The sequence below is a fragment of the Mobula birostris genome, chromosome 10, assembly GCF_030028105.1.
Source record: "Mobula birostris isolate sMobBir1 chromosome 10, sMobBir1.hap1, whole genome shotgun sequence".
Classification (NCBI taxonomy): Eukaryota; Metazoa; Chordata; class Chondrichthyes; order Myliobatiformes; family Myliobatidae; genus Mobula; species Mobula birostris.
The window spans coordinates 118,899,591-118,917,747 of NC_092379.1; the positions used below are offsets into that span (position 1 = coordinate 118,899,591).

The 18,157-nt window shown below is 39.5% G+C and overlaps 1 protein-coding gene across 1 annotated transcript in view; it reads right to left on the reverse strand.

The window, feature by feature from the left end:
• LOC140204280 (zinc finger MYM-type protein 3-like) overlaps nucleotides 1-18,157 on the reverse strand; it is a 108,039-nt gene that overhangs the window by 60,526 nt on the left and 29,356 nt on the right. Inside the window, exon 2 of the mRNA XM_072270864.1 lies at nucleotides 14,635-15,513. Within this exon, the coding sequence (XP_072126965.1) occupies nucleotides 14,635-15,490 (856 nt within the window). The 5' untranslated portion in view covers nucleotides 15,491-15,513. The remainder of the gene's footprint in view (nucleotides 1-14,634; nucleotides 15,514-18,157) is intronic.

Below are 18,157 nucleotides of genomic sequence, written 5' to 3' on the forward strand. Positions count from 1 at the left end.
TGGAAAGATGGTCCTGATACAGTTGTAAAAGTTTGTGAACCTTTTGCAATTACCTGGTTTTCTGTATTAATTACTCATAAATTGTGGTCTGATCTTCATTTAAGTCATAATAAAAGACAAACACAATCTGCCAAAACTAATAACACACATACAATTGTACATCTTCTCATCGATACTAAGTACATCATTTAAACAATCACAGCCCAAGTTCAAAAAAGAATGTGAACCTCCGGGGTAATGCCTTCTACAAAAGCTATTTGGGACGGGTGTTCCAATCAATGAGATGAGATTGGAGGTGTGGGTTGTAGAGGTGCTCTGCTATATATTTTTTTATATATATATAAAAAAAATAAAAAACACAAAGTCAGGTTACTGACAGATCTTTCTTGAGAAGAGCAAGCTCTATTTATGTGCACTACGCCCTAATCAAAACAACTTTCAGAGGACCTAAGGAGAACTGTGGAGATCTACGAAGCTGGAAAAAGGGTACAAGCACTTCTAAAGATCTGAGTGTTCATCAGTCCACAGTAAGGGGAATTGTCTACAAATGGAGGAAATTCAGCACTGTTGCTACTCTCCCTAGGAGTGGGCATCCTGCAAAGATCACACCAAGAACACAATGTGCGTTGCTGAAAGAGGTGTAAAAGAACCCATGGGTAACAGCACAGGACCTGCAGAAATCTCTACGACTTGCTAAAGTCTCTGTTCATGTGTCCACTATCAGGAAAACACTGAACAATGGTGTTCATGGAACGACACCACAGAGGAAAGCACTGCTCTCAAAAAAACCTCTTTGCTGCACGTCTCAAGTTTGCAAAAGACCACCTGGATGTTCCACAACGCTTCTGGGACAGTATTGTTTGGACAGATGAGACAAAAGTTGAACTTTTTTGGCAGAATTGCACACCACTATGTTTGGAGGAAAAACGGCACTGCACACCGACACCAAAACCTCATGTCATCTGTGAAGCCTGGTGGAAGAAACATCATGGTTTGTGGGTGTTTTGCACACTCAGGGCCCCAACAGCTTTCAATCATTGAGGGAACAATGAATTCAAAATTGTATCAAGAAATTTTACAAGAGGACGTCAGGGTAGCAGTCTATCACCTGAAGCTTAATAGAAGTTGGATGATGCAATAAGACAGTGATCCGAAAAACAAGTGCAAATCAACAATAGAATGGTTTAAAAAGAAGAAAATTCATGTTTTGGAATTGCCAAGTCATAGTCCAGACCTTAACCCAATTGAGCTACAGGAAATCTAGTTTCTGGTCAGACTATGTTAATAAATACAAGGATTCACTTACTTTTTTCCAGCCTGGACTGTGAATGATTAAACAATGTGTTCAATAAAGACATGAAAGGTGTAGGTGTTACTAGTTTAAGCAGATTGTGTTTGTCTATTATTGTGACTTAAAAGATCAGACCACACTTTATGAGTAAATAATGCAGAAATTCAGGTAACTGCAAAGTGTTCACAAACTTCTTGCAAAAGGATAATGATGAAATTGTAACTATCTGCAGAAGACAATTTGTTTGCAATTATTGCATTGCCTTTGATGCAACAAAGTTCACACCTAACTAGAATGGCATTCAGTTAAGTACTGAATTAAGTAGCTCACCACATGTACAGTTAATAAAAGGAATCAAAAAGGTGCAAACAGGAACTGTAATCATGTCACACATTTTTCCTTAATACAGTAATAACACAAGGTAAAAATAAGAAACAGGAGTAGACCATTTGGATCCAAAAGCCAGCAGCATCAATACAATGGCCAATTCTGTCCGTCAAATACACTTTCAGAATCAGGTTTAATATCACTGTCATGTGTCATTGAATGCTTATCTGCACAATCCCTATAATCCTCCAGTACATGTGCTCAAACATCTTTTTGATCTCAGCCAGATAGTCTCCATTTACTCCAAAGAATAAAACTAAAGTTTCATCGCTTCAGAACTGTCAATTGCTAATGAAGGATCAAATGCATACCCTTGACTCATGAACAACCATACGTTCGAGTTGAGGGCGCATTATGCACGTATAACAAATCTATAAGGCCGCTACATGTAGGATACATGTCAAATAGGACACAGAGGATAGAAACACAATTTATTTTTAACATCCGAGCTTCTGCAACTGGTATAATCTCATGCTGTTCCCAAAAATTACACTGATGCATCACCTACCCCCTGTGGTTGGGTGTCCCAGGGAATAACAGTGGTGCAACAATTAAATTAAGGCCTGGACAAAACCCAAAACTCAAATCCTACCATGGCAGCTGTGAATTTTAAATACTGTCAATAATTTATTTAAATATTATACTGACCATTGAACCATAGAGTTGTAAAAACAGATGTCCTCAGCAATCCAACAATTGTTGAGAATCAAATCATAATTTAAGTGACTTAATTCGACAGACAATAGATCCTTATATACAAGGGATATCAGATAAACACACAAAAGTAACAAGATCAGATATGATCTCAATAATTTCACAAGACACAAGGAGTCAAATGTTGTTCTATTTATGTTCCCTTAGCTCACTAAACTTAGAAGCATCATTTCATATTAACAACCAGACATCCTAAGAATTGATATTTTCCGTTTCTGTTTACTTAGCTGCAACCAAACTCTAAACTCTCTATGGATACAGCAGATTCCAGTTAATTGCGACAGCAGCTTAGTTGGGACAATGCTTAAGGAACAAAATCAAATACAGAAAATTGCTGGGATCCTTTTGATTTATTTGGGACACTATGCCACTTAATTGGAGGAGACTTGCCGAACAGGTTCTGACTATTGTCAGTTGCACGCACTGGTTTGTGTGTTCAAAAATAGTTGGCAAGAAATGAACAATAAAACAGCTCACAACTATTTTGCTTACTGCGGCTTCAAGCATTTGGGCTTGAAGATGCCAGAAACGACCAAAAGTGAAAGTTAAACAATTTCACTACTTCAAGTTAGGAACTATGAAGAATTTGAAACTATCTATCGACAACCATCATGAATGTTACAATGAAAATGAAGATTTGGAGGATGCAATCGCCGACAGCTTTGTATGAAGGCACTAGGTATCGACACTGATTTTTTTCCATTGCGTGCACTGCATGAATTCCTCCATAAGTATTAGGAACAAATAGAGTTTTATACTGTAGCACTATTGATAGTGTTCTAATTTGTTCTGTATTTCATTTAAATACATAATTTGTTACTCAGTTTGACTTTCTTTAAAATACCTTTTAAACTATTTCCACTAAACTTCGGCTAATTGGGGCAACCACTTTGAGACAGAGGAAAAGAGTAACAATTGTGGTGCAATAAATATTTATTAGCACTCAATGCTAAAGATCCTTGAAACAATTCAGATGGCATTTTACTTTTCATCAGATTTCAAACAGTTTGATGGTAAAATTCTAGAAGCCCATTTTGAGTTGAGGGTTGGAAAGTACAGGTGGGGGTGATGGTGAGTTGGCTAAAAATGGAGTACTAGCAAACAGCCAAATGCAAATTTCAACCCTGTATGAGGTTTTCCTGTAACCCCTTGCCAAAGTTGATTTGACCTTGATTGCCTTCTAACGGCACTTTCCTCACAAGACAACAACAGCTGGTGTGAAGTGAGAGCTGCTGGCTTTCAACACAAGTCACCTTACAACTCTATCAACTGGAATTATCAATGATGCATGACAGTTTGAACCGAAACAGAAAATAAAAGCACGTCAGTTTGAAGGTGCAACTGCTACCCTCATGTGCCATTCCATTCGTTGTTCACCACAGTCAGTCACCATTATCACTAAACGATCAGAACCCCTTTCTGCATTCATTGATTAAAAGTGTAGACGTGACTTAAGACCATAAGACATAGAAGCAGAATTATTACACCATTCAGCCCATCAGGTCTGCTTTGCCATTCCATCATGGCTGATTTATTTTCCCTCTCAACCCCAATCTCCTGCTTTCTCCCTTTAACCTTTGATGCCCTTACTAATCAAGAAACTTTCAACCTCCGTTTTCAACATACCCAATGGCTCGGCCTCCCCAGCCATTTGCGGAAAAGAACTCCACAGATGTACCACCTCTTGGCTAAAGAAATTCTTCCTCATTTCTATTCTAAAGGGAACATCCTTATATTCAGAGACTATGCCGTCTATTCCTAGACTCATCCACTACAGGAAACATCCTCACCATGTCCCTCACCCCCGTCTAGGAATTTGACTATTCAATAGATTTCAATGAATAGTCAATGAGATCTCACCCCTCCCCATTCTTCCCTGAACACGAGCAAGTACAGGCCCAGTGCCATCAAATACTCCTCGCACATTAACCTTTCCATTCCTGGAATCGTTCTCCTGAACCTTCTCTGGACCCTCACCAATGCCAGCACACCCTTTCTTAGATAAGGGGCCCAAAACTGCTCACAATACTCCAAGGGCAGTCTGACCAATGTCTTATTCAGCCTGAACATTACATCTTTGCTTTTATGTTCTAGCCCTCTCAAATGAATGCCAACATTGCATCTGCCTTCCTTACCACTGACTCAGCTTGAAAGTTAATCTTTAGGGAATACTGCATGAGTCCCAAGTCCCTTTGCACCATTTACAAAATAGTCTATGCCTTTATTCCTTCTACTAAGGTGAATGACCGTACTGTATTCCATCTGCCACTCCTTTGCCCATTCTCCTAATCTAAGTCCTTCAGCAAACTCCCTGCTTCCTTTACACCACTTGACCCTCAACCTATCTTTGTATCATCAGCAAACTCGGTCACAAGGCCAATTTCATTATCCAAATCAATGATATACAACGTTTAGAGAAGGGGATCCCAAAACTGACCCTTGCGGAACAGCACTATTCTCCGGCAGCCTTTCATTCCCACACTACCAGTCAGCCAATCTTCTATTCATACTTGTATCTTTCCTGTTCTGCAGGTGTTCACTCTTAATTGCATAAATGCATATATATATAAATAGACATTTACATTCATTTGAGCAAACAACTGACCAAGCCTTTTAGAATAATTTTACTTTTCCTTTTTTCAGCATTGTATTAGAATATTAGTTTACACATTTGTGTCAAATGGTGCCAGAACGGCTGCCATTTTAAGTCAGCAAGCTGCTAACAAGAGGGTTAGTGTACTTCAGGAGCCACCAATATGGGAAAGATGAGGTTTAATCCGCTTCCCAAAACCAAAAACTTTCAAAGAATAATGCTGCAGCCTCCTGATAAGCCTTAGAAGGGCTTCTGGAGGACAAACAATGGCAAAAATTTGCTGTAGCTTATTAGACGGGGTGAGTGTGGATAAAACTAACAGGTTTCATTTTGTTTAAAAGCAGCAAGTTAGCTGCTCTTTTTGTTGCCATAATCTTAAGCAATTACTGTATTAAATCATGCTAAAATATCCACTGTTTAATCACTGACTTCACTCTTGAATGACAGAGAAAGCATTCCAACCTTTAGTAAATTAGAAAGAACACTGATCAGATTTTTTTAAAATACAAGCACCCAAGCAGCTGTCATTCTTAGCGGACTGATCAATTCTCACTAAATTCACCAAACAGTGCTGTAACTTAGCAGGTACTTCCAACAGGGGATAAGAAAGCTCGTAACTAAAAGAGATCGTAAAAGAGAATCAAAATTAGGATGAGAGGAATTGGGAAGGTGACGAACACAGGTTTTATTTTGAAGGGCAAAGAATCCCCTCGATCTTTCTTTGTATATTGGAGGCTTTTTAAATACAACCAAATTATCATCCACTGGATTCCATGGAATTCAGCGGTTACTAAAAAACAAATCCATGTCAGCACAGACATTATGTTATCCTGCAGCACTATTTTCACATTGGCTTTTCAATAAGAGAACCAGGCTTAATTATATATTAAAGGAATGAAGTGTGATACATGACTTACACATATTGATGTTACGTGTAAACATGATCATAAGCCTATCACGTTTCACCTAGTTATGGAAGCTATATATAAAAAAAATCAGTGAATAGACCCAGTCGGGAGTCCATTTGAATGACTTATGAAGGGATTTAGCCATCTTAATGGGGGGGGGGGGGGGCGGGGGAGATTTCCCAAGGAAGCTGTAGTTGAGCAAAAAGAGAAACATTCCCATGAAACGTAAAGGCAGAACATTCAAAAGCAAATATCCCTGACAGATAAAGTTATTTATGGTATTTGACAAATGTCAAGTTTAGAATATAAGCTGAGAACCAAGAACGCACTCGGTTAGAGGAGAATTTTAAATAAAGACAACACAAAGTGCCAAGGGAAAAAAAATAGAAAGCATCATAAAAGGGAACCCAAAAAATTACAAATAGGAACAGTACAGTTTAAAAACAGCATGGCAATTACAGACAAAAAAAAATTTTCTTGTACAGAGTATGTGACTGGAGTTCCCAACGAGACCTTCGCATCTTTTCCTCATGAAGAGGGCAGATAATGTTGCAGAAGTAATTATTAGGGCAAATTGATAAAGGATGATGCAACTCAAATCTTTCACTACTTCTTGGATATGAACATGGTACCAAAGAACAGGGGGGATTGCCAATACTATAACCCATTCATAAAGAGTGCAAAGGTGTAAAATTGGTAACTAGCCTGCTAGTTCTGGGAGGATGATTAAGTCTACACTAATAAAAGAAAAATAAAAGGCAAATTAAATTGCACTTGACTCATACATTTTTAAGTTCTTTGATGAATTACCTGTTGAAAACCTGAATGTAGACTTCAAAAGACAAATGCCATCTGATATTTTCAATTATGTCAGAAAATAAGTTTTGTTCTGATGAACAAAAACCTTATGATAGAGAGAGATACACACAGTTAGTGCCTCCAGAAAGCATAAAAAACTAGTTATTTTGTTCTTTGATGTAGTTATTGCAAATGGGGTGTATGGGGTGTCAGGGAGGGGTAGCACCTCTGGTGGGGGAACATGTTGCGTCCTTTTTAGGGCGGTTAGTCCACCTTTGGTCCCCACCTGGCACTCAGCTCTCACCTATGGCTCCCCGTAGCTGTTTGCATGTGACAGTGGCCACACCCCGGGCAACGTCTTCAACAAGCCGGCTAAACCAGGTGAGGGTAGTCGACGGGTCTCAACCCCTCGGTGAGATAGGGAGTTGTCTATCCCAGCATGTGAAGACAGACTCCGGCGAATTGAGCGGACGAGACCAAAGGAAGGTCCAACGGTCAGGAAGGCGGTCTCTGCAAGCGTCGTGGAACGTGTAGAGCAGGACAAGACACAGAAGACGTCCTGGTCATCCACTGCGCCTAGTCCCATCTCCAGCCATCTAGACTCTGTCTTGCCACTGGATCCAGATGGGAATTGGGAAGAGACAGTGAGGCTGATGCTGCGCAACTCTCCCTCACTTAAATCCAAATCACGTGCTAGTCTCAACACCATCATAATGGTGTCGAGGTCCTCATCGACGTCAACGATGGACGAACAACAACAATGTTGCAAATATAATTCCAAAGTCTGTGGGTGACACAGAACTTAGCAATGCAGTAAATATAGAGCAAGTTTTATCTTTATCAAAATATCAACTTTTATTTAGATGTATATTATTGAAACTGTGATGCATTCTGTAAGTACCAACATGGAGAGGCACTATAATCAGATGGCACCATTTCAAGAACTAAAAAGTGTCATCTGATTTTGAAAAAACTACACTAGTTAGGATAAACTTCCCCAGTGAGTCAGCAGCCAAAAATTTCAGTATGAAAATAATAATAAAGGGAAAGTGAAAATTATTTTAATCCCAGAGTTTGCACAACTCCCCATCACCACCTGGGAATATTCAAATCTGGAACACACCACATGGAAAGCCCAGGAACTGATATCCAAACTAAAAACCCTAATTGAAGACTAATTTCCAGCTTTTGAGGGAAAAACAGATTAAACTGGATTCAACTCTTTATCAAGCAAAAGGTCAATTCCAATTATCTTACTCTATTCTTAAATTATGGTTTTTCTATTCCAAAAAGGTAAATCAGAAAATGATGCAAAATTCCTATTAGATATTATTCTTCAGAAAGAAGGTTAGGCTAGGCTAGAATAATTATTGCAAGCATGCAGGATCAAACTTTCAAACAAACATCAGTAGCTTTTATACAGACAATACAGCAGTTTTCCAGTAAAGCCAGTAGAAGTCAGGACAGGACAGATTTAAGTCAGGAGCAGTACTGAAAAGAAATCAGAATCAGGAGCGACGAACTACTAGAGCACCCAGTTGATGGAGCAGCATTTGTATGGAGGTGAAGGTGGGGGTGAAAAGACTGTCAACACTGCAGAAGAACTAAGAGTTGAGAAGGAAAATGGCCGGTACACAAAGGGGATTGGTGAGACTGAGGCCAGAAGCTGACTGGTGCATTGAAGAAGATTTAAAGGACGATGGATAGATGGAGCGACTTGGGGAAGAGTTAAGTTGGGAGACAGAGCCAAGTGGATGAAAAATGGAAGCAAAGAAAAAGGCAGATGGAGAGGGTGGATGGAAGGGAGGAGACAACTAGGAAGATAATAAAGTAGGAACAGAAACACTAGAATCTGATCAGCTGGTGGTAATGGGAACCTTTAGGGGAAAGGTCAGGAACTTTATGGGGGAGAGGGGATGTGTAGGGTAAAATATATGTGTAGTAGGTGAATGGAAACAGGAGAGGAAAAATTATGGGTGATGAAAAATAGATTACAATGAGAAGACTAGGGGACTTCCGGGTCATCAAGGGAATGGCGGCGTAAGGAAAAGGTCTCTCGACAAAAAACAAGGTAAACTGCCCCATAATCGAATTTAGACAAATACTTAATATTGCATAACTATATTAATAAAAGGGGCAAGGATGATGTCTAAGAACAAGATTAAAAAGTCCGCTCCGAAGGCTGATAAACATAAAGAGACGCAGCAAGGCGACGGGCCTAGCTCCCCCACGGCAAGCCAGGACGGAGATAATGAGGGGGAATCGGTGACTCTGTCCTTGATTCTCGGAGAGATTCGCAAGTTCCAACAAGATAACAGCAAACAGCTGGAAGATATTAAAGGAGAAACAGTAAAAACTAACTCGCAGATAGATGAAGCCGAAGCGAGGATTGTTGGAATTGAAGAGAAGCTACAAAACGCAGAGGAGGTGATAGCAGAAATGCTGAAGCTGCAAGACCAGCTCCAGTGGAAACTAATAGATCAAGAAGGCCGCTCGAGAAGGGAAAATGTGAGGATTTACGGAGTTCCCGAAGGAACTGAAGGTAAACCCGGATTGATGATTCCCTTCGTGGAGAAGCTACTTAGAGAGAACCTTGATATACCGGCCACAAAAGACCTACAGATAGAAAGAGCTCACCGCGCGTTGGCACCACAGCCTCCGGCAGGCACCCAGCCCAGATCGATTCTGGTCAGATTTCTCAGTTACAGAACGAAGGAAGAGGTGCTTTAAAGGGCATGGCAAAAGAAAGGTTTCATGTGGAACAACTGTAAAATCAGTTTAGACCACGACTACGCACTGGGGATTCTTGCCAGACGGAAGGAATATACGGAAACACGGAGAGTCCTGAAGGAAAACAACATCAGATTCCAGACCCTGTATCCAGCTCAGCTGAGAGTCTTTTACGACGAAGGGACAAAAACTTATGCTACGGTGGAGGAGGCAACATTGGACCTGGCGGACCGGGGACTACCTATTAAAGTTATCACCCAACTGGAGTCGCTACTGGAGAGGATTCGGCAGAAGTCGTGGCAGTTAGTGGGGCGAGGGCGCTCCACTCGAACCAGAGTGTCAAACTACAAGGAAAAGCTGCAAATATTCAGACGCGAATGTACAGAGAACACAGATTAATTAAGAGAAATGACTGAAAAGAGTAAATCGGACTTAAAGGTAAAATGAAAACTGGTAACTGAAAATAAACTAGACGGAATAACTTGAATGATAGCAATATGGTCGAGACATAAATAGGAGAAAATTCCCTATGATTATTCAAACTGCTGAGGGCCCTCTAACACAGGGTGAAGATAGAGGTTATCCCTCTGAACTGAGGCGGGTCGGTGCTCAGGCCTCACTGTGGGAAGTCGGGAAAAATTTTCAAATGTTGCACGTTCAAAAATGTCTAGGGTGTGGTTATATGTCTTGGTTTACTGTTGAGAAGGGATTGCTTACTGTTTGGTTAGAAAAGGAGAGTTTTTTTTTCTACTAGAGAAAAATGCAAACTGAATTGGTAAAAATAATTTCCTATAATGTTAATGGGGTTTTGAATCCAATTAAAAGAAATAAGATTATGTCTAAATTGAAAAAAGAGAGGGCACAAATAGCTTTCCTCCAGGAAACACATATGAGCCAATCTGAACATGGAAAATTAAAAAGAATGGGCTTTAAGCATGTATTTTATTCATCATATAAATTGAGTCACAAAAGAGGGGTAGCTACTTTAATATCAAGTACTCTTAATTATGAACATATTTCAGAGACTAGAGACAAAGAAGGACGGTTCGTAAAAATCACAGGAAGAATAGAAGGTACAGAAATAACATTGCTGAATGTTTATGCTCCTCCAGGTTGTGAATGGTCATTTTATAGACACATTTTTGACGTAATGGTCAGTTCTCAAGGGGTAGTAATTTGTGGAGGGGATTTTAATATTAGATTAAATCCTATATTAGATTCTTCAAGAATAGTTACTCAGAATAAACCCCTGACTCGGAAAGTGAATTCATTGATGGAGGAGTTGGGAATTATAGATGTCTGGAGGGAATTACACCCTACTAGTAAAGATTATACATATTACTCTTTCTCTCATTCAGCCTATTCAAGGATAGACTATTTCTTTATCTTTAATACAGATAGACTCAGGATAAAAAACTGTAATATTGCAACAATTGATCTGTCGGATCATAGCCCAGTCTCTATGTCTCTAATCCTGGAAAGGAAAATGAGGAAAACACTATGGAGGCTAAACTCACATATACTCAATAACCCGAAAGTAATGGAGAGATTAAGGGGAGAAATCAAAGAATATCTAGACCTTAATGACACGGGAGAAACATCACCAGTGATCTTATGGGATACATTGAAAGCTGTACTGAGAGGGAAAATTATTTCCATTACCACTCACATGAAAAAAATCAATGCACAAAAATTAGCAGACCTTCAAGGAAAATCAAAACAACTTCAAGTTGTAGATAGCAACAAAAGTAATTCAAATCGAAAACAGGAAATTAGGAAATTGCAAAGTGAAACTGACGATAGGAGGTAAATCAGCTAGATTATTAGCATATAAATTACGAAAACAACAAGCAGACAATACAATTCATAAAGAATCCAAAGACAAAGCTTGTGGAGAGTACAATAGGGAAAATTCAAGAGAGTTTTGAAACATATTATCGAGAGCTGTACTCCCAACCCCGGGCCCCCAATGAGCCCTATATAGACAGTGTATTGAATTTTTTAAATCTACCTGAACTTACAGATTTACAAAATGAAAGTTTATTAGAACCAGTAACTGTCAAAGAATTGAACGTGGCCATCTCTAGGTTAAAGGCTGGAAAGTCCCCGGGTTCTGATGGGTTTACCTCAGAGTGGTACAAATCCCTGAAGACACAGTTAGCCCCATTACTACTTAACACCTTTAACTGGATCTTGCAGAGAGGAGAAACTCCACCTTTCTGGAGAGAAGCGATTATTTCAGTTATTCCTAAAGAGGGTAAAGATAAACTAGAATGCGGCAATTATCGGCCAATTAGTGTTCTTAATTTAGATTACAAACTATTTACATCTATATTAGCGCGCAGATTGGAAAAGCTTTTACCTGGCCTAATCCACTTAGACCAGACTGGATTTATTCAACAAAGACAAACACAGGACAACATAAGGAGAACTCTGCACATATTAGAACAGGTTAATAAGAACGAGACAGAGACAATGGTAGTAGGATTGGACGCTGAGAATGCTTTTGATTCGGTTAGTTGGGCATTCCTATACAGAGTGTTAGGAAGATTCGGCTTTCAAGAAAAGTTTATTAAAGTAATTCAGACTCTATATGACAGCCCTACAGCCCGAGTTAAGATAAATGGGGACCTCTCTGACTCCTTCATCTTAGAGAGAGGCACTAGACAGGGATGCCCAATTTCTCCTCTCCTTTTTGCGCTATATATTGAACCGCTTGCCCAACTAATAAGACAGAGCGAAATCGTAAAAGGTACCAAGGTGGCAGGGATTGAACAGAAAGTGGCATTATTCGCAGATGATGTTTTGGTCTGAGTGAACCAGAAAAATCATTTATAGGATTGTTTACACTGTTGGATGACTTTGGGAAAATATCAGGTTATAAAATAAATGTAAAGGAAATGCAGGTTGTGTCCCTAAATTATACACCATCCAAAAAATTGCAGGATACATATGATCTTAAGTGGGAAGCTAAATCATTAAAATATTTAGGAATAACCCTGCCGAAGGATCTTTCAACATTGTCACAGGTAAATTATGGGCCATTAATCTCAGAGATAAAAGCAGATATGCATAGATGGAATCTTATCCCCTTTTTAAGTTTAAATTCAAAGATAAATACTATAAAAATGAATATTCTTCCTCGGTTATTGTATCTTTTCCGTACTTTACTGGTGGAGGTGGATGATAATCAATTCAGGGAATGCAACAAATGGATTTCCTGCTTCATTTGGCAAGGAAAGAAACCTAGAATTCGATATAACACCTTACAGTTAGGGAAGGAAGGAGGAGGTATGGTTCTTCCTTGCCTGAGAAATTATTTTTATGCCTCACAGATAACCCCTCTGTTATATTGGTGTAATAGGGAATATAAGGCTAGATGGAAGGAAATAGAATTTGGATTAGTTGACAGTTTTCCTCTTCAGGCCTTAATAGCTGACAAAGGATTGATGGTTCAGTTGGAAAAATTTTAAAATGCTTGGATAAATCTTACATTAAAAGTATGGCAGAAGGTGGTTAATTCATGTGGAATTAATAACATGTTAAAACTCTTTAGATGGTGTGCATATGATACCGAATTCCTTCCCAACAGAGGAGATAAAAGATTTGAGCTATGGATAAAGAAAGGTCTTACAACCTACCTCTCATTTATAGATAAAAGAGTATTACAAAGTTTCCAAATCCTGCAGGACAAACATGGCCTAGAACATAATGACTTTTTTTAGGTACCTTCAAGTACGAAACTATGTTAACCAGAGTTGTAGATATACAGACCTATCAACAGTAGAATTAGAATTTTTCAAGATTCTGAATTCAGCTTGCAGTTCAATACCTAGTAAATCAGTTTCTCGATTATATAATGCACTCTCCCATGCTAAAAATGTAAACACACTGTATATTAAAGAGAAGTGGGAGAAAGAAACGGGGTTCGTACTTTCAGAGGAGGCTTGGGAGAAAATCTGCAGCTTTCAATGGTCCTCGACTAATTCTTTGACTTGGAGAGAACATTGTTGGAAAAACATTCAGTTGCTCTGCCATCTGTGTCTCTCATTACAATATCTCAAGCGTCATTTCTTATTAGCCTTTTACCCTTTATATACTTTAAAAAAAGGCTTTCAGTATCTTCTTTGATATTAGTCACCAACTTCCTTTCATGATTCATCTTTTCCTTCCTAATGACCTTCTTAGTTTCCTTTGAAGTTTTTAAAAGCTTCCCAGTCCTCCATCTTCCCACTAGCTTTGGCTTCCTTGTGTGCCCTCTCTTCTGCTTTTACTTTGACTTACCATAGAGGCGAGAACTTTTTGTATGAAAACCACAAAATTACAGAATAAATTTTAGAAGATGAATGTATAGGCTAGAAATAACTGAAAATGAGACAGAAGGTTAGCTTGTACTCTCCAGGGAAATATTTGCAACTGTTGTTTAAAAGAGATTTTATGAGGAAATAGAACAGGAATCCGATAGAAAAGCTGGAGAATATAGAGGGGTTATCTGCCTTCAGAACTCAGACCATACAAGTGGTTCCAATATATTTTTTCCTCTATTTGTGTACTTAAGTAAAGAACCAGCATCTACCAGGATAAATTCATGCAAGGTACAACTTCTATGCAACCAGGGATTCATTGAAGTATCATTTGGGGAGTTGGGAATAGGAGAAGTTGCTAGTGCAATGAAGGAAAATGCACAATCGCATGAGGATAGGTTGAGCAAGATAGAGCTTTTCTCTTTACAGAAAAGGGGGATAGGTGTTGTGTCTAACCCTCAATAAGCCCTTTATCAACTTGACAGAAGTATATAAAATTACGAGACCAATAGACAGTGTGGTCAGACTGTTTTCTCAGGAGGCAATAGCCAATACCGAAGAACACTCATTTCAATTGAGTGAAGTAAAGCTTGGAGAGATGTCAGAGGTAGTGCTTTTTTAACTACACAGAATGGTGGGTTCCTGGAATGCAGAACTGGAGGGTGGGTGTTAGAGGCTGATACAACAGGGACATTTAAGAGATTTAGATAGACAATGGATACAAGAAAAATGGGCGGTTAAGGGAGAGAAGGGTTAGGTTAATCATGGAATATGTTTATATAAGTCAGCACTTCATCATGGTCAGGGTCCTGTAATGTGCTGTACTGTTTTATGTTCTATGATATTTTTACCTACTGATCTATAACAGGAAGCTGAGAGAACCAGTTCCAGAAAATAATAGATGCTCACCTTCAATCATTGTCGAAGATCCTGCACTGGAAGATCTTTTAGATCTAGACTTACAAGCGTTACTTTCTTTTCCAGATTTTTGTTTCCCTTCCAAAGCATTATCTTGTGCATCAGCTGCTTCACAGATTACTTCTGTGGTCCGAGGCTCCTCGGCCTTGACACGAGGCAGTTCAGTCACATCTTCACCCTGAGGCAATAGTAATCTGCCCTCTTTATCAGAGGGAGGGTGTTGACCATCATCAACCATTTCATCATTCCCTTCCAAATTAGACTCTATTTCTGCACTGCCTTTAACAACTGCATTGTCCATAGGCCTCTCTGTTTCGGGTGCTTCTGGGCCATCCGCCTTCAATAATGTGTCCATGTGCTCAGGTTGGTTTTCAGAAGAAAGCAGAGCACGGTCATTCGCAGAAATCTCTTTCACATCTGTTGTCCCTTTGTTGGATGCAGCTTCCACTGATTCTAACATATAATCCATAGCACTTCCCTCTTCATCTGGTCTGCAAGGATCATTCAGTCTGTATAACGAAGGACCAGTGTGTCCTTTCCCTAAAGGAGAGTCATTATAAAATGCCCCAAGTTCTCTTCTTTCACCATTTCCTTCGCTGAAGTTTTTTGGTTTAATCCACACCTCATTGCCTCCATCTGTATTCAGTTTTACTGTGACTTGCTCATTAACAGGGGGTGGCTTAAGAGAACTTCCTTCATCAGTAGTGGAATTTTGAGCCTTTTCTGAACAAGGCTCTGCAGAATCGAATGAAATATCCATGACCACAGTTGACCGATTACTACTGTTATTTTGGACACTTTCTTTAGGAAGACATTTGGTAGATTCTGCAACACTGCCAGCATCCATTTTTTTAAGATAGTGCACACAAACTATAGGGAAATACAGAGAGAAATATTGGTTAAACAAGTCCTTTGCAAAGACCGCTACAAACAGACAGTTAAACAGTCACTGTACAACCAGGAAACTGATGACAATTCTTCATTAGAGTCTTGAAAAGTGATGGCAAATTTAAGTCAGGTGATACACCTAAATTAAGTTATGCTTTCTCCCATACTCTCTGAAAATAACAATAATGACTAAAGACCATGGAACGACTTCAACTTCATCTCAATATTCCAGCCAATTGGTGATTCCTGATCATCACTGTTTAACAGTGAGAAGACACCATTTACAAACTTGACACTGTGTTTTTCTACTTGCTTGCAATGGATCTCTGGGCTCAGACCAGTAATTTCAGTTTTATGATTCAGGCTGAAATTAATCAGATCAGGTCATTCGAAAGTCCAGGGTTTACACAACCCATACATCTTTTACCAAATGAGCAGGTACACAACTATCAGTTACCATAACTATAAATCACTTCTGAGTACTTACATCAGATTAAGATTGTAAATTCTTAGTACAACACATAACACTAATGACTTAAACTTGCAGATTCTGATACACATGAAACATCTTTTACTACTGAATGCATTTTAAGCAAAAAAAAACTAAATTTAAGACATTATTTCTTTGTGTGCAGAAAGTGAAGAAATACTAAGAAAGGCTTACTCATTTATGGGTAAATACTTATCTATGGAAGTTCCAATTGTCTGGCACTTTAATTCTCCATGCCAAGCAGATCTGTCTGTGGCTTCCTGAAATATTTCACCATCAAGTTTATTATCATTGCCTTGTATGTTGCAGAATGTGTTGCCTTACAACAGCAGTACAATACAGCAAAAACTACAATACATTATGAAATAAATACTGCAGAAAGAGGAATAAGGAGGCCCAACAGTAGCTTGAGAAACAGTATCTTTAGTCTGGGCACATTGCAGCTTCAAGAATTGAAACAAAATTCATCAGCTTCAGCTAATTCACTTTTTCCTCTGGCTCAAAACTAGCTGACTCTGCTGCAAAATTATCCACTGGTATTAACTCTAGGTTTCCTCTCTTCAAAGGGAGGGAAGGAGGAAAGGGATTTGTTTTGTTGTTTGTTGTGTTCTCTGTTGTTCTGCAGAGCATCGTGGGCATGCTATGTCGGCACTGAAATGTCTGGCAACACTTGTGCCCCCACACCCCCCCCAGCCAATTCCTTAGGTTTTGTTGGTTCTTAACATAAACAATGCATTTTACTCTATGCTTCGATGTGCATGTGATAAATAAATCCAAATCACAATCCAAACAACAGGAATTCTGCAGTTGCTGGAATTTCAAGCAACACACATCAAAGTTGCTGGTGAACGCAGCAGGCCAGGCAGCATCTCGAGGAAGAGGTACAGTCGATACCTCGTGCCGAGACCCTTCGTCAGGACTAACTTAAGGAGCTAGTAAGAGATTTGAGAGGGGGAGATCCAAAATAATAGAAGGCAGAAGGGGGAGGGATGGAGCCAAGAGCTGGACAGTTGATTGGCAAAAGGGATAGGGGAGGATCAGGGGACGGGAGGCCTAGGGAGAAAGGGGGGGGGGGTTGGGGGAAAAACCCAGAGGATGGGCAAGGAGTATAGTGTGTGTGTGTGAGTGTGTGAGTGTGTGAGTGTGTGAGTGTGTGAGTGAGTGAGTGAGTGAGTGAGTGAGTGAGTGTGTGAGTGTGTGAGTGAGTGAGTGAGTGAGTGAGTGAGTGAGAGAGAGAGAGAGAGAGAGAGAGAAAGAATATATATAAAATATATAATAAATAAATAACGGATGGGGTACAAGGCGGAAGTGAACTGACTTCTGTAACTTCCGTTAATGCCCCACCTCCCCCTCGTACCCCATCCGTTATTTATTATTTTATATATATTCTTTTTCTCCCTCTATCCTTCTCACTATACCCCTTGCCTATCCTCTGGGTTTCCCCCGCTCCCCCTTTTCTTTCTCCCTGGGCCTCCTGTCCCATGATCCTCTCATATCCCTTTTGGCAATCACCTGTCCAGCTCTTAGCTCCATCCCTCCCCCTCCCGTCTTCTTCTATCATTTTGGATCTCCCCTCCCCCTCCCACTTTCAAATCTCTTACTAGCTCTTCTTTAAGTTAGTCCTGATGAAGGGTCTCGGCCCGAAACGTCGACCGTACCTCTTCCTAGAGATGCTGCCTGGCCTGCTGCATTCACCAGCAACTTTGATGTGTGTCACAATCCAAATCTGATTTGCTGGGCATTTGCATTTTTTTTTCCTCTTTTCTACATCAGATTCCCTAAATCAGTAAGTTTTTAATTGATTTTCAATCACAAAGGAACAAAGGTGGAGTGGATAAAGATTTAAAGAAGGGAAAACTATGGGAGAGAAATTAAATTGGCCATCTTGACCAGAATATACCTTGGCCATGCCACTTAGGGAATTGTGACTGTATGTGCTATCCTAACAACTATAAATGCTGTGTGTGACCATAAGTACTGTGTTTCACACCTTGACCTCGGAAGAACAATGTTTCGTTTAGCTGTATACATGTGCATGGTTGAATGACAATTGAACTTCAATACAATTTAAATACAGTATTTAAATGGTGAGAGACAACACATCTCCAAGGTGCACATGATTTCTCCTGAATGATT